At 46.6% G+C, this 23,883-nt stretch overlaps 1 protein-coding gene across 3 annotated transcripts in view; it reads right to left on the bottom strand.

Moving 5' to 3' along the window:
- The window catches only part of LOC139048013 (leukocyte tyrosine kinase receptor-like), a 178,500-nt gene extending 155,093 nt beyond the window's left edge, over window positions 1–23,407 (bottom strand). For all 3 annotated transcript variants that reach the window (XM_070522340.1, XM_070522341.1, XM_070522342.1), the window contains exon 1: window positions 22,514–23,407. In XM_070522340.1, coding sequence (XP_070378441.1) covers window positions 22,514–22,907 — 394 coding nt within the window. In that variant the 5' untranslated portion in view covers window positions 22,908–23,407. The remainder of the gene's footprint in view (window positions 1–22,513) is intronic.
- Between the last annotated feature and the right edge of the window lie 476 nt (window positions 23,408–23,883).

Below are 23,883 nucleotides of genomic sequence, written 5' to 3'. Positions count from 1 at the left end.
TTTCTCTTACGAACGATCCTAGCGTAAGAGGCTTTTGCAAGTAAGGGCCCTGTAGATGCGAAAATTTCCGCCCATAGGTAATCTTGAGCACCGCGGAAGGTCAGTGGGCGTCACCGCATGCGGCCAGTTGCGACTCCGCGAATGCTTGAGGTTCGAACTCCACCCCTACATCGATGAAACGCAATGCTAACCAGTCGTAGGAAACAGGAATAGACAGAAAGACCGGGAGGTTAGACCTCCCTCTCGGAATGCCAACGAAATGCAGCGACGAGTGTCGAGGCATTTCAGAGAGCCACACGGTGCAGGCTCTTGTTTCGAATTGGTGCCCATAAACACAGGCGCGGCAATAGACCGACGCGCTTCGCTTCGAGGCGCCCAGTGCAGTGACGAAACAGCGTGCAGCACATTGATTCGACAAATCTGGCAACTCACTGTGTGGAGAAAATGGAGCACGACAATTTGGAGTAAATGGGCTCACGCATTCTTGAAAGCAGCACCACGAATGTTGTTAGGAAAGAGATGCTGTCACTGAGCAATGCCGAAATGGCAGCGTTAGTGCCACACTTACCCTTTTCTAGAAGAACAAGTAAATTTCTCTGTGGGATTATTGTAATGTTTCCACTGGCTGGTTGGTGACATCCGTAGACTTTCTGTTCAAACGAAACTGAATGTGATGCGTGATTATTTGTGAGGTAAATTGCGATTTATACACGCTTTTGCGTGTCCCCGTTCGTTACTGCGCTTAAACGTTCCCGAGTATGAACAGCCAATACCCTCGCAAAAGTTACACGCGACATTCAATTGAGCATCAGCAGATAGTCTATTGACGTCTTACCAACAAGTCTTAACCTCAACGTTCGTCATTACAATTTGTCTTCGCTGCACCGCGATGCGAATGCGTGGTAACAAAACGTGTGGGAACAAAACTCCTTATGCGTGGAAACAAAACTGGACAGAACAAAAAGTATACATATAAAGGAGAGGCGCCTGCTCCGTTTTAAGACTTAGTGCCTGTTTCTTCCGAAAACCAGCTGTCATTGGTCAAAATGCCAGCGCCGGCCAGTGCTCTTCGAGAAGAAACCCTTTGGCGCCTCCTTCGCCGACGGGCATACAACCATTCTGCCGCGTCGTTGTATAGCACGTAAGCGGATCTGGTGGAAATTCCACTACGGATACGCGCTCTTGACCCTCACTGCTGCGCGACTGGACTACTACAGCACGCAAAATCTACAAAGGTGCGGGTGGAGGGGGGGCACGATTTCATCTCGTACAAGGCTTTCGTGTAAAGTCCGTCGGGATTCCTTCCCTGGACTCGAACTAATCTGCGAGACCCCGTAGTTATACATGGAGAGAGCGCGTTGGCGGTGGCTGCGCAGCTGCGACGGAGAAGGTGGATCGGGCACGGATTTGCGCGCGATGTCTGCTTTGTGAGCGCTCGCGCGTGGGAAGGCTAATACAAAAAAAAAGAAAGAAACACTGCGATCGATCGGCAGCTGGGACCGCGCGAGCCAATGGGAGAGCGCGGGCGCCGAGAGTGAGACGCGTTCGGGAATCGCGGCGCCTTTTTGTGACGGCTCCAGAGATTAGACTCGTTCGCTCGCGCCAACTGTCGAGAACGAACCGTCGTTATATATATATATTATCGTTATTATCATCATCATCATCAGCCTGGCTACGTCCACTGCAGGGCAAAGGCCTCTCCCATACTTCTCCAACTACCCCGAGTATGTGCTAATTGTGGCCCATGTCGTCCCTGCAAACTTCTTAATCTCATCCGCCCGCCTAACTTCCTGCCGCCCCCTGCTACGCTTCCCTTCCCTTGGAATCCAGTCCGTAACCCTTAATGACCATCGGTTATCTTCCCTCCTCATTACGTGCTCTGTCCATGCCCATTTCTTTTTCTTGATTTCAACTAAGATGCCATTAACTCGGGTTCTCGCACCCAATCTGCTCTGTTCTTATCCCCTTAACGTTACACCCACCATTCTTCTTTCCATAGCTCGTTGCGTCGTTCTCAATTTAAGTAGAACCCTTTTCGTAAGCCTCCAGGTTTTTGTCCCGTAGTGGAGTACGGGTGAGACACAGCGGTTATACACTTTTCTCTTGAGGGATAATGGCAACCTGCTGTTCATGATCTTCGGAATGCCTGCAAAACGCACCCCAGCCCATTCTTATTCTTCTGATTATTTCAGTCTCATGATACAGATCAGCGGTCACTACCTGCCCTAAGTAGATGCATTCCCTAAGAAGATGTGGATTTATTCTGTGAATAGTCTTCAGCAATAATTACTCGCATCGTACGCGTGACAGTGCGAAAAGTGTTCGATGAAGGAGGGAGAGGGAAGAAAGCAACCACGGCGCGTTCGCAACTCCCTTTCTCTTTCGTGACTCCTTTTCGTCTCCGCTTAATCGAGTGCCTTATGTACAATCCCCGTATAGCTGGCATACTTCACCGCAATGGCCACGCACCAGTATATGCTAGACCATTTCGCCGCAGTAAGAGATTTATTGCTTTCTTTAGTTTTCATCCCGAAGTTAATCTTACCTATCACCGCACAATCAGCGAAGCTGGTTCCTGAAGGATAATTTATCAGCCTGGATTCATCTAGTGTTTCTCTTCAGCAAGTGTCCCTTTTAGTAATATCCCTTCGGGTGTCTTCAGGTAAGAAAATTATATGTGTATTAAATGAAATGCAATTCAATGAAAACAGGTCGTTCGCTACATGATGCAGCCTTTACGGCCTATCCCCTGTAGTGCGTATACAAATGCAAAGTTAAGGGTCTTCGTCACCATCAACACCACAAATTCGTCAACTGATGCGGACAGCACCAGTTTCTTTTTTTTTTTACTGACGTAGTGCTTCGCTAAAAATCTTGGGCTACTGCTGCTATGTACCTTCGTTATCTATTACCTCCGGCGTATTCCTATAGAGTATTCCTAAGAATAAGAAAAAAAGAACAAGTAAAAATTGTCATCCACTTTTGTGTTGTCGTGCTACATTTGATTGGGCGACAATTCTGCCTTTCATGAAGCTTCCTCCAGCTTGCGGGATTCCTCAGATCTGCTTTTCCGTATAACTTGTAAATAAATGAAAAAAAAGAACGCGCAGCGTTCTTTTTTTTCATTTTTTTTTTAACCACAGAGTTGAAGTCGGCGGTTTTTACCTCTCATCCATACGCCGCCGATGCTGTGCATGAGGGAAACAAATGCTGCGTTTGGAGAGCGGGCTCTCGCTGAAACTACTACGACGGGATGGCGGCGCCTTTAAAAAAAGCTGCAGCTTTCCTAAAACCGGCATCGAGATCAAGGAACTTACTTGAAGCCATTGTTAAACTGCGTAAAGCAGGATAGAAAAAGAGGCGCAAGGGAAAAAGTCCACACTTCGCCACCGAGGAACGGTATACGCCTCCACAACGAATTCAGCCTTCTCCTATAGACGGGAGAATGCTTGTTCGAATTTAACCCGCCGACTGTAGCTCAGTGTTCACGGCGTCGCGCTGCTGAGGTCGAGGTCGTCGGTTCGATCCCAACCACGCGACAGCCGCGCTCAGACGCAATGACAAAAAAAAAAAAAACAACAGACACGCTGTTGTGCCTTTGCTTGCGTCCCCCAGAGTCCCCGGGAGTCCCCCAACACGGCATGCCCCCGTAATCATATGGCGGTTTTGGCCCGTAAAGCTCGCCGTAATGTATTTTAAAAATTTAATACAACCTGTACAGGACATACCGCGCGTAATATTCCGCTTTTGCCCGAAACTACAACAACAACAACGATATGCATCCGGAGAGCAATGATTGGCTGACGCCACGCTCCGCAGCAAAGAATATATAAACCAGCATCGACATACGGAAACGGTCAAATGCGAAAGGCAGGAGAGCAAAAAAAAAAAAAGAAGGAAGAAGCACAGCCTCCGAGATCGGGCGGCTCGTCGCCCGGTCTAGGAGGCTACGGAAAAAGCCATGTCGCTTCCGTTGTTTACTGGAGTTACTTATATGACTGGAGCAGCCATATACAGCGATTCTATTGTTTACCATCACGAAGTGCCCCTCCTGCACAAAGAAATACCACGTGGACAAGAACCTATAAGGTTGCCCGCGCAGGTCTTTGAGCGCTTACTCGAACCGATAGACGAAATCGTGGAAGACTCACTGCGTATAATATTGCGCCAGCTATCCAGTCAGTCAATGCGTCGCGTTATGGGCGAAACCGCAATATTACTTATTATTCTTGCCGTCTATTGCGGCCATTACTTCTTTCTTTGACCTAGCAGTCAAACGAGCACGAAGCATATACTCGTTCGTCGTGCAATCGCCAACACTTGGGGTCGACCCACGTTTACGTAATACTGCCGAAGTCTTTCGCCTTAAGTGGCGCAACGATTAGAGAAAGACAAAATTTGAGCAACTGGCCCAACGCTGATTTCCACACAGCGTCTATAAATTGTCTCGCAACCTGCCTTATTAAAATGCCGATTGTTACTACAAGTATTAAACCAGCTTCAGGAAAGAAAAGAAAACGAGAAAAAAAATAAGGGTCAAGAAAAGACTAGTATACGCAACAAATACGGACACTGAATTCAGCATTGGTGATGCTGCCCATTTTGCCTTTTTTTATTCTACTGTATTATTTTTTTCTCGGAGGTTTCTTGGTTTTTAATAACATCGCGTATCAAGAGACCAGGCAGTGCACTCTATTAAAAGGGATGTTTCTCTGTCAACGGACTCATTGCGCGAAACGCTTATAAATAACTGGCGATCGACGGGAGAGGCCTTCGTCCTTCAGTGAACGTAAAATATAGGATGATGACGATAATGATAATGATAACGACGATACATTCGAACACCAGACTGCCATGAACTTGAGGAAACCGCACTCTGCTTGACATTGACACGAAGCGCCAGTATACGATCTGACATTGACACGAGCATGTCGTCATCATCGCTATTAGCATCATTACAGTCATCACACAGCTGAAACTATTACCTATGCCTGCAAATTTCCTCATTTCATCCTGCTTCCTGATTCCCTGACCTCCTCGACTGCGCTTCCCTTCTCCTGGAACCTATTCTGTAACTCTAATAGACCAGCGGTCATTTACCTTACGCGAGTCACATCGCCTGCCTAGCGCTGTTCCTCTCTTAATATCAGCTACAACATCGGTTACTCACGTTTGCTCTCTAATCAGCACCCATGCCTTCCTATCTCTTGACGCTACGCCTATTCACTTCCATTTCATCGCTCGTGTCGAGGTGCCTTACTTTTCAAGCTTCTTTGTCAGCCTGCAAGTTTCTGCCGCGCATGATAGCGACGATAACATCCCGTAGTAGTTCGTCAACACGGCTAGTTCACACAAGTGAGAAGTGATGTTCGATCGGGTTGTACTATGATTCTTACACGTGAGTCACCGCATTAAATTCTTTATGTAGGCGTCATGAGCTTATCTTATAGATGCTTCCTTGTTTTCTTCGCGAATTCTGCGGCTGGAACAACCTTTGGCGACGGATACGCAAACTATAGGTGCCCGTAATCAACGAGAACGACATCTGAAATGTTGGTATACAGATGTGTTGTCCAGGTTTAATAAGGGAGGTCGACAAAAAAAGCAATTATTCATATTCTTCTAAGATGCACCAAAGCTACTTTTCTTACCCACCTACGTATCTTTTCTTGTCTATTACGATTAATGCTAGCTTGCCTATAAGCTGTGGACCCCAACTATACAGTGGCATGCAGCCTTCTGAACTCACGAACGGAGGAGGAAGAGGAGGAGGAGGAGGAAAGGAAGGAAGGAACTCACCAACGTATAACCGCAAGCACAATCGGGCTACTTTTATGTGAATGCGACTGTGGAGGGTCACATTTCTCGGTGTATGACGCTAACGCCCACGCGTCAGCGTTTACATGTGGTGTGTCCTCCATCGTCCAAAACAACCCGCGCAACCTTTCACCGCCGATGTACGTCCCGCCGATAAGCGGAAGAGAGCGGACATTGTAAAATAGGTTACACCCTTAAAAAGCAATAAGTGTGTAAATCGATAACTCACACCGTACACCTAATTTACACATTAAAAGCGAAATAGGGTGCAAACCTGACTACAACTAACACCATTACACCCTAAAAGGATGTAAGGGTGTGAGTGCACCAACTTACACTCGCATTTACTTCTAAAGGTGGAAATTTTTTTACGGCGCAAGGCGGCAGCAGCTTGAACTTTCTTATTTGCTCCCCCTCAATTCGATATGCCAGCGTTTGCATACCCCGCGTGCAAGTCGAGTTTCCCTCTCTCGATCTACCCTCTCCTGTTGCATCGATGCGATTCGCCTTGCCATCGCATCACCGCCGTTTCACGCGGCTACGACGCGCTAGAAATGCAAATGCGGTGCGCCACTTGAACCGCATTCACGTATGCACGCCGCTCCACGGGGAACGAATCTTTGGCCGCCTATCAATTAGGCGGCCTCCATTCGATTGTAGCGGGGCTCGTCTTTCCGCTGGAGTGACCGACATCGCTGGTTGCAGCGCCCGTGGCCGCAACGAGACTGCAGGTAAGACGCAACGTGTCCATCCGACATTCTTGCGATGATCGACGACTTGCCGTCCAAGAGCTACCTTTAGTCCGTTGGACAGACCTTCCACTGAGAGAAACATCTTGTGGACTTCGCAAGATTCGCAGATCGCAGCACCAGCCGCAGAACGTCACAAGATCGATATGCTGTGTTTTCTGATGGCAACAGTCATATATATATAATATGTACACACACACACACACACACACACACACACACACACACACACACACACACACACACACACATATATATATATATATATATATATATATATATATATATATATATATATATATATATATATATATATATATATATATATATATATCTATATATATATATATATATATATATATAACTCCTTATGCGTTTTGCATCCTTTCGCGCAGCTTTAAGCCGGCTGCGGGACATAGCGTTCACGAAATAAAAAAAAGATAGTGATATTGGAATCATGGACTGGACCGTCATCCGCACGGAAGGCCGTCAGAGCCTTGGTGCACATTTTAAGGACGACCGGGCTCTGCGATAGAGTCTCAGTGGGCAAGCGAACGCTGTTGTGTGTGTGCGCACGCGCGTGTCACTCCTTTATATCCTTCATTTTCTCCTCTCCCTCTTCTTCCCGCATCCGCCTGCCCCACCGTAGTGTAGCAAACCTCCCTGCCTTTCATTTCTCTATCTATCTATCTATCTATCTATCTATCTATCTATCTATCTATCTATCTATCTATCTATCTATCTATCTATCTATCTATCTATCTATCTATCTATCTATCTATCTATCTATCTATCTATCTATCTATCTATCTATCTGGATTCAGCATTGGTGGTGCTTGCCTGTTTTTTTTTTCATTGTCCTGTTTTATTTTTTCTCGATGGTTTCTTGTTTTTAATAACATCGCGTATCAAGAGACCCAGCAGCGCACTCTATTACAGGGCATGTTTCTCTGTCAACGGACTCATTGCGCGAAAGGCTTATAAATAACTGGCGATCGACGGGAGAGGCCTTCGTCCTTCAGTGAACGTAAAATGTAGGATGATGACGATGATGATAATGATAACGATTATACATTAGAACACCAAACTGTAGTGAACTTCAGGAAACCGCACTCTGGTCGACATTCACACGATGCGCGAGTACACGATCTTCACGTCAGTTACAGCATGTCGTCTATCTATCTATCTATCTATCTATCTATCTATCTATCTATCTATCTATCTATCTATCTATCTATCTATCTATCTATCTATCTATCTATCTATCTATCTATCTATCTTATCTATCCATCCATCCATCCATCCATCCATCCATCTATCTATCTATCTATCTATCTATCTATCTATCTATCTATCTATCTATCTATCTATCTATCTATCTATCTATCTATCTATCTATCTACATCTATCTATCTATCTATCTATCTATCTATCTATCTATCTATCTATCTATCTATCTATCTATCTATCTATCTGCCCCTTTCTATCCTCCTTTGAAGTTACCAGATACGCAAGCATATGAAAACTAGTCGTTTCCTTATTTCACACGCTATTACGCTGTGCCAATCCATAGCTCTGCTAAAGGGGCGGCGAGTCCTCCCTCGTAACATCCGTTATACGTTACGGAGGTTGCCGGCGTTTGCGAGAGCAGCATTATTAGGGAAAGTGGTTTTCCGGGAGGCACAGGGCGGGCGCCGCTTCCCGCGATCCCCAATCCACCCGTAACGAAGCGCGACGGAAAAACCCCTGCAATTAGCGATGCCTTGGTGTCCCATAGCAGCACCGCGGGAATGTTTTTTTAATTTTTCCTCGCGATAGTAAGCGTAGGTGTTTGCGTGCGTGTTCCAATTTATGCTTGGCTTGGCCAACTTGGCTTGGCTTGGCTGCTTGGGATGGAACTGTACTCGCGGGATTAAACTGGGTCCAAATTACGGCGACGTTGCGCAAACGACATCTGAGCCACGTCGAGATGGGAGAGAGAATTGGGGAAATTCCCGAGAAACTACTTTCGAGATGAATTCGGAAAGCTTTGTAATCGCGAATATAACTTGCGGACCACGTAAGGAGGGATGGAACGAAAAACGGTTACGTGTAGCATTAAAGATGGAGGAGGAGGGCGTGGGTCGATCAAACGCGAAGGGTTGATATCGTATTCGAGATTACCAGGAGGAAATGCGAGTTTGAACAGGTCAAGCAATGCCTTGAACGAATAACCGGCGGTACATTATACAGGGACGGAGTGGTTGCCGAGAAATGGATAAAGCGCTCGAACGTGGCAGCGATTTCGATGATGCGATTACGAAAGTTTCGATGATGCATACATAGGTTGGCGTTCGGTTGACCTGATACGCAAGTCCATATGGCAAGCCCCTGTGGCGCAGACGCTTTTACAGGAGTGCACTTAACCAAAATGATGACGACGGTCAAAAGAGACGTTATAAGGGTTTCCTCTCTGAATTGCAGCGGCAGGGACCAGGTAAGGTTTAGGGAAGCACCACCAAATTGGTATGCTCGCAGGACTTTGAAATGGACGCCATGACTTGAGAGCGCGGCTAAGAATTTTTCGGGAAGAACCACGGAAGCGCATTCAGGACGTGCTGGAGCAATGTGGGTGGAGAAACGCTTGAAGATAGGCAATAAAAAATAGGGTAGATGAAGTTTAAGTTTTCTTAGGGATTTTTCTTGGGGATTTAAAGGTGCCCTGATGAAAAAAAGAATACGAAGTGAAGAGTACATAGAGCCCTGCCTCCTGTCCTTGTTTTCATGACCACATTTAACGTCATCGTTGTTGAATGGATAACGGTAAGCAAACAGCTCACCCTCAGGTTCTGTTCTTCAAAGAAGAGTTTGGTTATCCCGTTGGAGTGCATTTCAGGTAAAGGAAGGTAGTGAAGCTTTGGGGAAATTACGTTTGAACTGTGTTGTGGAAGTGAATCGGGGGGAATCTAGACAATGGAAAGCCCCTTGGAAACGCGTTATATAAAGGGAAACCCGGCCAAAGTTGCATGGGGAGTAACGCAGAGGACTAGAGGGTACAGGAAAGGAATTCGGGAAAATTAGGCGAAGCACCCTTGCAAGTTCTCTTTCCGTACAGTTCATTTCCCTTTACGTTCTTATTCCTACCTCGAGATGAAACGTAAGAATACATTTTCCCTATGCTATCTCTGACTTCATCGCCTATTACTTGGTATGTTTGTGACTAATAAAGAATTCCAAGCCCCCGGGTCGTCATCTTGCTCATCTGGCTATGGCAGATATGCCATAGTGGTGGGCTTCGTAATAATTTCTATCACCCGGGATTCTAGAGTGTTTCACGTAACTTCAAGCAAGGATTTAAAAAAAGTAAAAATGTCGCTAGCCGCAACTGAATGCAACCAACGGTATATTGTTTGCCGCCATGAGGCGCTCCATAGAGTATCTTCCTTTTATTTTCCGCTTGTGGTGGTCGTGGTAAACTTTATTAATTAAATTAACTAAGCTGAATTATGCAAAATCTTTAAGGTTCACTTTAGGACCAATTGTGTTTCGTTGCGTTGCAGAGGGGATTCGGAAATGACCGATCCAGTTTTTTGTGGCACCGTGGTAATATTTTTCGGCGTTTAAAGAAAGCCCGCGAAAGATGAGATAAAACCACGTGACTGCGCTCGTGCGGTGTCGCATTGCAGCGCTCTCAACTGTGCGTCGAGCCTGTATCGCTTATAAGGGACGACGGTGCTTCCTTTCCGTCTGCAATCGTCAAGGATGCTGACGCACTGTGAAGCCGATGCATAGAGCCACGGCCTCTCACTTCGCCACTGTCCGCGCGCACGGTTCCTTCGCACGAAGCGCGGGTGAGGGCGCTGCAATATGGTAGCGTACGAGCACAGTCACGTGGTTTTACTTCATATTCCGCGGGCTTTCCTTACACGACGAAAAAAAAAATCGCCACGTAGCACTTACGTTGACACAAAATGATGTATCGGTCGTTCCTGAATCCCCTCTACAACGCAACGAACCGTACTTGGCCCTAAAGTGAATGTTAAAAATTGTGCATGGTTCATCTTAGTTAGTTAACTAATTAAGGTGAATATTAAGAAAAGATACTCCAAGGAGCACCATATGACGGCAAACCATATGCCGTCGGCTTCATTGAGCTGCAGCAAACCACGTTTTCTTTTTTAATCGTTGGTTCAAGTTACGTGAAACACACCGTTTAACGCGCCCTTACATCTTGGCTTTCGCGTTGCGCTGCTAAGCCTGAGGCCGCGGGATCGAATCCCCGCGGCCGCGGCTGCATTTCGATGGCGGGCGAAAGGCAAAAAAATAAAAAAAAAACAAAAACAAAACAAACAAACAAAGAAACAACAAAACACCCGTGTACTATGCGTTGGTCAAAATTAATTCAGACGTCTCCAAACTACGGCATGCCTCATAATGATTTCGTGGTTTTTGCCACGTAAGGCCCCAGAATTTACTTTCTTTGAAACACAGCCACCGCAGCCGGGAATCGAACCGCAACCTCTCGAATGGCAGCAATATGACATAGTCAGTGACACGCCAACACGAAGAATTTAGAAAGAAAAGAGGAGACAGGCACTATCTGAAAGGAAATGCGACTGAACGATAAAGTTTCCGACTGTAATTACTAGAAGACACTCCAGTGCCCTAAGCGTTCAGTTACCATGGGAAAAGTGAGAGCGGTATACGTGTGGATTTATCGTCGTCGTGGCTTCATGACATTCTTGTGTCTTCATTTACTACGTTTCATCTTCATTTATTGACCCGACCGTTAAAGCCATCATACCTTTCTAAACGTATGACGGCAACAAGCAACACTAAGCACACGCATAATCCTCGCGGATGTCACATTTATATTGTTTGTTTTTTTTCTCTTTTTTTGCGAATTTAATCAAACCGCAAAGTCCTGACGCCGGTTGAAGGCGGCACAAAGTTCATGAAACCTCACGTGTTTGCTCGTCCTTCGAATCCTGGCAGAACCGCCGTGTCTGCAGCTCCCACGGACACCAGCGCCACAATTCCCCCTACCGTCGTTCGGAGGAAGCTTTATGGTTCATGAGCCGGCGCCTGACCTAATCAAGAGCGCCCAAGCTCGCGGGGATCATCTCCGCACCAATCATCGTAAAGGGCACCTGTTGAAAACGGAAACAGCTGCCCGCGGAGCGTCCCCCGCTTGTTATCCTACGCAATCAGCGCCCATCGACGCATATATATAGTCATACGCATACGCCGTCATTACGGAGGCGTATTTTGAGAACTTCCATCGGTTAGGGTTAGCGCCGGCTTCGCGTCACGAAAACGGCCCAACATGCGGGGCCCGTTCCTCTTAACGAAGAAAGGCAAGAAGGAAGAGAGAAACGAAAACGGGCAGGAAAGAGAAAACACGTGGTTGTCATAGAGCCGCCCGAATCGATTTGCTACCGCCAGCCGAGGCTTTGCTTCTTTTACGCATAAACACATACACGCGCACACACACACATTGGGCGCCGCGGTGACCGTATACACTGCGGAAAGATCGGGGAGCGCGGCTCTGATTGAGTTGCGCGGGTTTCGATGCCGACTTCTAATTAACGGGACGTCGGCACCCGAGAATCCACTGACGGGCGCTTTCCAAGCGTCTCTTTTTCTTCTTCTTATTCATTTACTTCATCACCTGCTTCTCGTTTTGTTTCATCACTATCATCACGAGCTTTCTCTTTCCTCGTGTTTTGGTACGGTATGGTATTCCTTACGCGATGGCGCACGCCCACTGTGGGGGATTGGCCAAGATTGGGATGAAACTGGGCTATCTTTATTAAAAACTAAAGATGGTAAAGCTAACTGGAGGAAATGAACAAAAATGAAATGTTTAAGAATTCAAGACAATCTCTTCGTAGCAATTATAAAATCCTCCACGGTTGAGCAAATACCCCTGTGGCACTTTCCAAGAGAGGAGGCTCCTAGAGAAAGGATATTTATAATTGAAAAGCTCAAACCAAACTGTGTAAATCTTGATTGTAGATTTTTTTCTTAAAGAAGTGAAACGGCGGCAGAATCTGAAAAAAATGATCTATTGTTTCATCTTCTCCACAGACTGGGCACAGAGGGGAGGGCACCAGACCAGCCCTGTGACGATAGAAGTTTAATTTTGGTATTCGACAACGTAATCGGGTAAAGACGACTTCAGTTTTTCTGGTGTGCAGGGAATGTTTGGGCCAAGGGAATAGGAGGTGTCGACATTCTGAAAAATTAGCTATAGCTGGGTTCAAAAAGTCTTGAGTAATTGTATATCTCCTGAATCTAGTAGTCGTCAGGTAAGCTATTGTAGGAAGTAACGTTAATACAGGGCCATTGAGGGCCGCTCTCGCGAGACTGTCAGCCATTTCGTTCATGACTAATCCTTTATGTCCAGGCACCCAAAGCAATCTAATTAAATTTATGTGGGCAGGTACTAGATAATGAAATGTGCGTAAAAGGTTAGTGACACCATTTGCTGTGAGCGAGGAACATAAGGATGAAGAATCTGTTATTAATACTACCGCCGATATTGAGGAATTTAGTTTGCGTAAGGCTAGAACTACAGCTAGAAATTCAGCCAAAAATACGGAATAGAAGTCCGGAATCCTGATTGCAAATGACCAGTCTAGAGTGGGGGAGAAGATGCCAATTACAGATTTTTCTTCACACTGTGAGGCGTCTGTCGCAATGACCGTACTTATAGATAAACTCAATAAATGGTCCTGTAATAAGCCGTTTAGTATATTATAAGAGAGATGTTTTGCATTATTTGGGTAGATGTCATCATATATAACTTGTAGGTTCTCTCGCACATCACAAATAGGCGGTACCTCCCAGAGGCGTACATTTAAGGGATTTATCAATGTTTGTACGAAGACCACCTGTAGTGTATGAAAACGATGCCAGTGTACTCCAAAGAAAAGTGCAGGCTGTGAAATGAATATGTATTTCAATCTTGTAATAGGGGATTCATACAATATTAAGACTGTTTGCACCGTCAGTAAACGAAATCTACACAATATTGAGGGCAACCTGACTTCTTGGTGTAATATGTTATTGGCAACATATTTCGGTAATCCGCAACAGAGTCGTAGGGCTTCCCGCTCAAGTAGAACAAGGGGACGTAATTTATAAGCTGGAGCACCAGAAAATAAAACACATCCAAATTCTACAATGGGCCGCACATACATTTTGTATATCATTAAAAGTGGATCTCTCCGCATTCCGGACCGACTATTGCACAGCTTACGTAGCATACCAACTGCTTGCACTCCTTTTTTACCTATATGGTCAATATGGCCGAGCCAGTTGAGGAAACCGTCATATATTACACTATGCAAAATAGAAGAGAGGCGTGCAGACAGGACACAAGAGTAGAGAAGTGGACAACACGAACGCCGACTATCAACTGAAGGGGGCACTGAGGCGAAAAAAGAAAGAAGACACAAAACTCATCACGTGTACGTGTACGTGCACGTTTACGTGTACCCGATTGACACGTGGTATTACCATTCCTGAGCATGCGCAGATGAGTTTTGTGTCTTCTTTCTTTTTTTGCCTCAGTGCCCCCTTCCGTTGATAGTCGGCGTTCGTGTTGTCCACTTCTCTACTCTTGTGTCCTGTCTGCACGCCGCTCTTCTATTTTGCATAATGAATCCTTACCAACTAGCTCAGCTTTCTGTCGTCCTAAGCTTATATACTACACCTAAGTATTTCACCGACTCCACTTGAGGTATAGTCTCGAGGCGATAGGATATCGATATATTAACGGGATTGTTGAGAGGGAAAACCAATATCGAGCATTTTCTAACGTTAAGTGAAAAGCGAGTTTTGTTTAACCAGGTTTCTATGGCGTTGAGGTAGTTTTGTAGTCGATAATGATAATATAGAGAGTGAATATCACCGTCTGATGCGAAGAAAGCAATGTCATCCGCGTATACGTATGTTTGTACATCTTGATGAAGAAGAATGGAACACATCAGAATATTAAATAGTAATGGTGAAGTGACAGCTCCTTGAGGAACACCTCGTGAGTGATTATATATACTCGAGGAAACGCCTCTCAGACTGCAGTAAAATGTTCTTCCATTTAAAAATTCACCAATCCAGTTTGAAAAATAATTTGGAATCTCTGGACTTTGCAATATATCTAATAAAATTAAGTGTTCTACACTGTCGTAGGCTTTGGAAATGTCTAATGTCACAAGATCACCTATTTGCCTCTGTCGCCGTGCTAATTTTATTCTACTTTCTAGGTCCACGTGAGCATGCCAAATTGAACATGATGGTCGGAGTCCAATTTGACAGGGGCTAAGCAAGTCCTTGTTCTGTATAAATTTAATCATACGGCCATATAGAATTCTTTCAATTAATTTAACCAAATTTGAAGTTAGCGCAATTGTCCTAATGTTATCTATAGTATATCCTTCCCCATGATTTTTAAGAATAGGGATGATTGTAGCAATTTTCCACGCAGATGGAATCCTTGAGAAGCGAATTGAGTAATTTACAATAGCTAAAAGGTCATCAGGAGCTTCCTTAAATAAAATTCTGATCATAGTAGATGTTACCCCATCCACACCGGGAGCTGAATCTGGAAGTCGCTCCACGATTTCAGCCAATTCTAACATGGAGATTTCTGTAAAATCACCTGATGCCCTTCGTAAGCGAGAACAACTAGGCAAGACAGAAGAAAATCTAATTTCTAATCCCTTCGTGATTTCTTCTAGTGATTGTTTCATTTCATCGCTACTTAAGACTATAGAGTCAATATTAATTTGACGCGGAAGAACTTTTCTACCGCGGAGAAAACGGAACAATGCACGCTTATTTTATTGTTAGATAAGAAATCAAAATGCTTACAGTCGAATTCATCTTTGGCTTTAGAAACTGTATGTTTAAAGACAGCTCGAAAAAATTTATAGTCACTCCAATTTTGGGGACTCTGGTTATGCAATAATTTTTTCCAAGCAGCTTTTCTCTTTCTGTAGTCTCGAGTGCATTCTTCATTCCACCAAGGACTGTAAGAATTTCTTTTATTCAATCTAGTCTCAAATTGAGCCTTTTTTGAGAACTTTCGAAAGTGGAACAGATAATCGTGGTTTTTTGTTCTGCAGACGCATCAGACAGAGATGAAAGAACATTTCGTAAGTATTTTTTAAAAACGTCGTAATTTATGAAGGTTCGAACCTGGTCACTTATAAATGTTACCGGACGTGCAACGTCAAATACTATTGGAAGGTGATCGCTGCTTGTCGAACAATCAATAGTCGACCAAGAAGTTACGGAGAGACTCGGACCAGAGAATGTAAGATCTAGTGAAGAGTAAGATCGGCCTCTAACAAACGTCATAGATCCGGAGTTTACACACGTGAGTCGATTGTCCAACGACCAGTTCCACAATCGGGTGCCGCACAAGTCTGTTCTTAAACCCCATGAGATATGGTGAGAATTGAAATCACCTGAGATTACAATGTCACGTCCATAAGAGTTAATAACACTATCCAGTGTGCTAGTGTCCTGGTGCTGCTGGAACACCGCCCCCATCGCCCGTCGGCCCATAAAGCGGTGAAGGCACTTTTGTGTTTCTTAAGGACGACGGGTTTGTGCGACCACCTGCGACTATTAAGGCAATTTCTGTAAAACCACACGCGTCAGCGAACATGCCGCAATTTCCTTCTTTCCTTCCCTCCTCTCTCTCCCTGTGATCTTTGCTTTCCCCTTTCCCATTCCCCCAGTGTAGGGTAGCCAACCGGACGTTATTCTGGTTAACTTCCCTGCCTTCTTCTTTTCTCTTTCCTCCTCCTCCTGTACGCCAGATGGAAAATATGCATTAACTAAGGTAAAAGGACAACATCCCGGGAGAACTGTAATAATCTTCGCCATGGTACGTGTCCAGAAGAAGTTATGGCTCTATGCGGAATTTTCCGCCCCTCGGTTGCCCACACCAGAAGGATTTGCAAAATATTGCGGTCCGAATGGATGAGCCAGGCCAGGTTGCTGAGAGACTGCCTCAAGTCCGTGTGTGGTCTGCGCTCGTGTTGTGTTCTTCCTTTCGTCCTTCGTCCGGGTTGCGCTGCCCACCCACAAGAACATATCCCGGGAGAACCAGTTCTATCGCTAGGAGTTCACACACTGGAGTAGCAACTTGAAATGAAATTTTAGCCTTATGGCAAATTTTAGATGAGATAAGTGTAAGTAATCCGCCACCTCTTGTAGGACGGTCTAATTGAAATGACCTGTAGAATTTCAGTTGAAAAGATTTTTCAGGATTTAGCCACGTTTCTTGTAACATAATTAAATCAGGGTTAAGTTGAGAAGTTAAACAAGTTAAATCTACTGATGCAGAATATAAAGAGCGGCACTTCCGCTGAAGCACATTTAGTGATCCTATTTTTTGGAAAGTGCCGCAGTCGAAACTGCCTTCTGCAGAATGTTATCCTTTAGCACAACACTGGACTGACTTTTCTTCGCTTTTGAGTGAGGACCGGGGGAGGAGTCTTCACTCATAGACGACATGGTTCTTTTATATGCTCGAGCATTTTGTTCTACCTCTGTCATCTCCAAATCTGTATTAATCAGATTACAAGTTGTAGGGCCCGCGGATGAGGGATTTGAAAGTCCAATATCAGTATTGCAAGGATTGGCGTCTGATCTTTCATGGTTAGTTTGGTGCTCAGCATCAACTGTTTGCGTTGGTACAGGAGGTGGGCAGGTATTTTGCATCAAATGAGATAAATGACTAGAAACGGCTTGTGAGATACATTCACCAAGGCTCATTGCCAACCTTTCCATAGCTTTTGTAATTGCCTTTTCCGCAGCGGCCTCTATATTTGCAGTAAGTGATCGGTCCGTGGTAAGATTTTGTCTACCTATTATCCCCGCATAGCCAGATGCCCTTTGTTTCACAATGTTTATGGCCTCCATCCTAGAGCAGCGTCGACGATCAATTATTTCTATCACCCGCAACTCTTGAGCCCTAATAGAACAGTTTAAATAATTGGCTGGATGATTTCCATCACAGAGACAGCATCGCTCTTCTTGGGCATTACAATCACTTTGAGCGTGTTCTCCCCCACATGCGCAACAACATTGTCTTGATTTACACCCTGCCATACTATGGCCGTATCGCCAGCAATTGCGGCATGGAATAGGACGGCATGGAATCGGACGAATCAGGGGTTCAACTCTGAACACAAGAGGCCACACCTTTAGCTCTGACGGGCAGGAAGTTCCAGCAAAAGTTGCAATCACTGATTCTGTTGGGACCCGCCTATTGTCTACCACTCGATTGCATTTTCTCCCTCTCGCTTCATCGTTTTTTCTACTTCGTAATCATCCTCTTACTTTACTACTTCATCATCGCCATCATCTGATTCCTCCTGTAATTAACTTCTCCTTCGCATTCCTCTTTTTCTTACCTTACCTCCGTCACCATCTTCTTCTTACATTACCACATCATGATCTACTTCTTACTTCTTGTTCTTCTTCCTTTAGCTCGTCATAATCGTTACCTTCCTTGCTTCTTCATTGCCATCATCACCATCCTTCCTGTACTTCATCAAGTTTGTATCCTTCTTACACTACGTCATCTCTTTTTCGTTTACTTCTTCTTCATCATCATCATTATTATTGTCACCACCACCACCACCACCACCACCACCATCATCATCATCATTATCATAATAATAATAATAATAATAATAATAATAATAATAATAATAATCTCCTTTTTGCTTCATATCGCCGTCATACTGCTGCATTGCGGGATTGCTTCTATGCTTCAGTGGCCGAAATGATTTTGGTTCGCACGTGCCATTTGCCATTCGCTGACCACTTTCGTTAACAGCATGCCCAGCCCGACAATTGGCTGGCATATACATTTTCGAATAGTTGCAGCGTAAGAATATTTGTTTTTGTAGTTTCGTAGAATATAACGAGTCACCAGTGGTCCGTGCGATCGAAACGCGAGTAATGCAAATGTCAAAACGAAAACTAGCTATAGATAACTGCAGATCACTATAGATAACGCATCATAACGCCAAAATTCAGAAGCGGGGTGTGTTTGCATAGTGACGTTTCCGGTTCGAAACGAATACGAATATGCGAGAAAAGAAGTGAAGCAAATAGAATACCGAATCCTTCACTATAGGCCCTGGAAAAAAAAAAAACCATAGCGTTAGCCGTGCAGACATGGTGAACTGATTTAACTGTAATCCCTTTGTAGCGATTGCTACGAACGGGTGGATGTCTCATTTACCCTTTAATAACTGTATACTTTATATTGTTTACTCTTATCATTTTCATCGTTTTGAGTACTATTATCACGACGCAGTATAAGACTGACGAGCGGCACCAAGAGGCGCCAAAATGACTTTTTAAAAGTCAGCCACTAAAAAGAAAAAAAGAAAGCAATGATATTTACCATAAGGTGAGGCAACCAATCTCCACACAGACGAATAGGAAAACGTCCTGTCTTGAACGACTGCAAGCTGCCGTGAAGAATAACGTACTAAATTAATGTACATGTTAGATGTGAAACCACTGCCTCTGCACAGCAATAATGCCTATATAGGCATAGTGCTTAGAAGCAGTCTTTAGCGGATAAGGGGCTAAGTAATTGCAGTTCAGTTGGACTAACGGCAATTAGACAAGCACCTCTAGAAATTGTGCCTGCGTGGTATAATAACTAAGCTTATCTTACATATTGGCTCAGAAACAAGTGTCCAAAAATCTCTAATTCCTGTAATCCAATAAGGACCGAATGGCAAGCACTACCCAATTCTTATTCGGAATTCTGTACATTCTCCAACGTGATCTTTGTTGTTTGAAGCATCGTGGGATAGCAGTGGCACTAACGGTGAAGCCGAACAGAAGCATTGCGAAGCGTATAATACGGGGCAAAAAGTGACAGTTATAGCGTTTCACTGAAGTTATGAAAGAACCATCTTCCTCTATTTGCTGGAGACAAAGGAATCAGCTCTTTTGGCTGTTTATGCATTGAAGAGCGTAGGCTGGCCGGCTTGCACAACGACCGGATGGGTATTGCATTCGTTGCTTCTGCGTCTTGCTGTATCGCCGAGTGCCAGGCTAACGGTCCTTTTTTTTCGCATATGTTACAGACATGTTGGTTTTCGGAAAATGCTTAAATCCTCAGGACCAGCCTCGATGGCTGTAGGGGACCCTTTCGGAAAGACCAGATGTTGCAGGCACGGGTGTGGAAGATTTTTCGTCTGTAGGCTCTAACGAGAACTCTCTCACCACGGTAGCGCGAAGACGACAGGAGGGGAGGGGGAGGGGGCAGGGCGGGGGGGGGGGGCACGATCATAAACAAGTGTTTGATGTCTCCGGGATCATTGCGTGAAGTACAGCACCGAGAATCGGTACGTCCCGTCTCGAACAACCATGCTGGTACTTTTACGGCCATCCCGCCTTCTTCGCACCTTCTCACGACGTTTCCAAGAGACACTAATTTGCTGGACATGTGGGTAAATATCCCAGTGACGCCGCAAGAGAAGTCTCAGGCGGAGCAGCCACCGACCTAAATCGCCGGGCCAAATCTACTTGCAGACACAATACACCACCTCAACCACATTGAAACAGACGTTTCGTGTCTCTTGTTGCCGAAGCCTTCGAACAACTCTTACTGCAACGGCAATTTTGGTCCTGTATACACCTTCCGGGGGGGTCCAACGCCTGACAATCCCGTGAGCTGTCCGAAGGCGTTCTGCTCCGTCATCCACGTTGGACATTTACGCGTCGGTGTGGCGCGATGGATACGGCGCTCCGCTGGTCAGCACCAGGTCCCGGGTTCGGCTTCTCCCGGCCGAATTTCGAGTGGGGCCGAATGCAAGGGCGATCGTGTTTGCTTAGATTTCGGAACACTTCAAAGAAACTTCGGACGGTCTAAATTGATTCGGATAGTTCTTCCGCTACGGCGTCTCCCACAGAGCGCAGTGTAACAGTGGGTGACAGGGGAGATAATTATGCACAGTAATTGCCGGAGTGTACCGATCAACAAGGGGGAGGGGAGTCACGCAAAGGGGCACAATCTTCAAGCGGGTCAATCAAGCGGATCGTCGCCAGCCTTCCCCTCGTCACTGGAAGCTTACCGCTAACCTCGAAAAGAAAAGTTTTGGGCAGAAACTTGGAGGTTAACAAAGAAGCTTGGGGAGAAGCTGAAGACCGCGTAACGAGCGGTGGAACGCAAGGTGATAGGCGTAACGTTAAGAGGCAAGAATACAGCGGTGTGGGTTGGATAGCGAACAGGGGCAAGCAATACTATGGTTGACATTAAGAAGAAGGAATGGAGCTGGGCAGGGCAGGTGACGCGTTGGCCCGATAACAGGCGGTCTATTAGAGTTACCGAATGAATGGCAGGGAATGGAAGGGAAGCACAAGTAAGGGAAGCGCGGTTGGGCACGGGAGAAATAAGATGGTATGAGGAAATGAAAAATCAAAGCTGGCGCAAGACAAGAGTAATTGGAGATCGCGGGGGTAGGCCTTGTTCCTGCGTTGGCTATAAATATGATGATGATGATTCATCTCTTGGGTAACACGTGAGGGAATTCTTAGAGCAGCTAAGGCCCAAAGTGATCACACAGTTAAGCGGTATTGGCTCATCCACGATCTGCAAGTCACTACTTCAACTGTTAGATGAAGAGGACGTCCACATTTTCGTTTAAATACCCGCATATGCCACAGGGCAAGATGCTCCAGTATAAAGAAAAAGAAAAAAGAAACAAGACTTCTCGGCGCATTTCAACGTTGGTTTAAGAAAATTCTATTGAACCGGCTTACAGACCATTCGCAGAGTAACTACTGAATCGATTTATAGGGCAGCAGTATGGTGAGTTGGATGGGACGGTTGAAACCTATTGAGAAAACTGATCACCAAGATGGCAAGACCACGTAGCGGGAAAAGAAGGCGTGCAGTGTTTTTCTTGTCCTGTGTGCAGGTTTCTTCGAGGAACGTCTTTTTATTTTATTTTTTTTTCGATGACGAGTTCGGAACGTTCCGTGGGTATTTCTCGGGGTCTGCTTTTGGGACCAAAATTAACGAATCTTTTCGTTCGAGAGAGCTACTTAGCATATGTCCTACGTCATAAAATCATATGTCCAACGTCACAATTGAGCAGCATAGACTCCTACGAACAGTTCTGCAGTAAGAACGTTTTTGTTAGCGCAGGCCCTACATATTTTTCCTCTTCTCTCGCTGTTTTTTGATATCTCCGGGCAAAAGCTTTTATCTCCTGCCAAGTTCTTCAACCGGCTTCCCTCTTTTCTGCTTACACTAATTAATGTTATCACAGATGCACGTATCAAACGTCGGGAATCTACATTATGGCCACGAACTCGTGTGCTCCGTTTATATCGGTGCACTCCGTTGTTCGCGTGAGAAGTCGATTCAATTTGCGGGTGATCTGAGCAATCTTTGTAATTTACAATACGATATTTCGAAAGTGTCAAAATGTCACCGATGATCCCAGAACAATGTTTCAAGACGTATAGTGAAGGACCCGCAGTAATCAGGAAAGCAATTTAGCGCTTGTTGGTGGCCTTCCTCCGAGTCAATGAGTTGAAGAACCTTTAGTGACCCACCAGTGTTAACAGCGCACGAGTTCTTTAGGCGGAACCAAGCATGCCAAGATAACACCGCCTGATGTAACACCCCCACCACCACTGATGGCGTCGTTCCAGTGGAACCCCACATAGAAACATTGACACTTAGCCAAGGCATGGACATGGGGCCCGCGAACCCTACGGTGAAGAGAACGCCGACAGTCGACCGTACCGCACGCTCTCCAGCGCCGGTTAACAGGCGTTAACCGCACGTGAAAAGGTACAAACGGCCTCCGACAGGTTCACTATACACGTGACAAATCAAACGAATGACCATTGCGATCGGTGACGCTCATTTGCAAGTATAACGAGCGCGACAGAACGCACGGTACCTGAAACATTGCGCGCGGAGTCGGCGGCAGGCGACGAGACCCGGAGCACAGGGGTCGGGCCCTTGGCGCGGCCCGCCGTCACGTCACTGCTGTTCGACGCGCTGGCCAGCGCGAAACCGGCGTTCCAGGTCCAGCCACAGGGCTCCTCAAAGTCACAACGCAGTGCCGCCGATGCCGGAGACAGCGCGACGGACGCCGGCGCCGCCGTCGTCGTGGTGGTGCTGGTCGTCGTGGTCGTTATCCGAAACTGGCGCGCCGGGTAGTGCGGCGGGTCCTGAGCCACGACCACGCACGGCACGACGGCGATAGCCGTCGCTAGGCCTACCAGGAGCACAGACGTCGCACACTGCCGCGGACGACGCGCGCACCAAGTCCTCCTCCTCGTCGTCGACATGCTGACACAAAGGCGGTGCGTCGGCGTTCGACGTGCGCCGTCCGTCCGTGCCCGCGTATAGGAACCCCGGGGGGCGTCCTCGAGATCACCTGACGGACTCGCGAGGACGAATTTTCGGACGGGCCCCTGTCGCGTCGCGCCCCTTTCTCCTTCACGTCGATGGCAGCAGCGCGAGATTCGGCCGGGCGGTTGTGTTCGTTCCGATGGCCTTTAGGACAGTCCGGCGTCGAACGCGGCGGTGCGCCGCGGCGCTGCGGTGGGACCCGGCGTCAAGCGGCTGGCCATGATGGCGGCGGATGCTGGGAGGCGTGAGGCAACGCGAACGGGGCTTCGCTCTCCCTCTTCTAACGGTGCCGTTGCCGCCGTCGCGGCGGCGTCGTAGTCGTCGTCGTCGGAGTCGACGGCGTCACAGCTGCCCGCGGAGGAAAGCAAGCAAGGAGGTGAGGCTGGAAACGTCCCGCGCACCCCTCTCTCTTTCTCTCGAGATCGGGGGAGGGCGTTCCCGCGGAGTGTGGGCGACTGCAGGAAACGAAAACCAAGGCGACGACCGACGGGCACTTCGGAGGGTTTCTTCCTCTCCTCCTATCAAGGAAGGGTTCTCTCTCCCTCCTTCTCGTAGCACTGGCGACGCGCAGCGAAGAAGAGTGGCATCAATCGCGGGAGGAGAGATGGAGACGGTCGCGCGTGCGCGCACACCTCTGAGAAGCGAACGCGGCTAGGCACACGCACGCGCTCACGCGCGTGCAAGCTGCGAAGTCAAGAGGAAAGCTGCCGCTGCTGCTGCTGCTGCCGACGAGGAGCGCTCGCTCGGCGCGTTTCGATGCAGCCACGCAGTGCAGTTCGGGGCCTAGGGCCGAAGCTGCCGCCTCGTCCCGCGCCCACAGCGCGCACTTTCCTCCTTGCCCGCGGCTCTTGCTATCGTCCTCGCCACATTTTCTTTCTTTCTAGCTCGCGCGCGCTTGGGAACAGAGGTGAT

Source organism: Dermacentor albipictus, chromosome 7 (assembly GCF_038994185.2).
Source record: "Dermacentor albipictus isolate Rhodes 1998 colony chromosome 7, USDA_Dalb.pri_finalv2, whole genome shotgun sequence".
In the NCBI taxonomy this organism is placed as follows: Eukaryota; Metazoa; Arthropoda; class Arachnida; order Ixodida; family Ixodidae; genus Dermacentor; species Dermacentor albipictus.
Note: the sequence above shows the minus strand (reverse complement) of the source record. Positions and strands in the feature narration are given on the sequence as shown.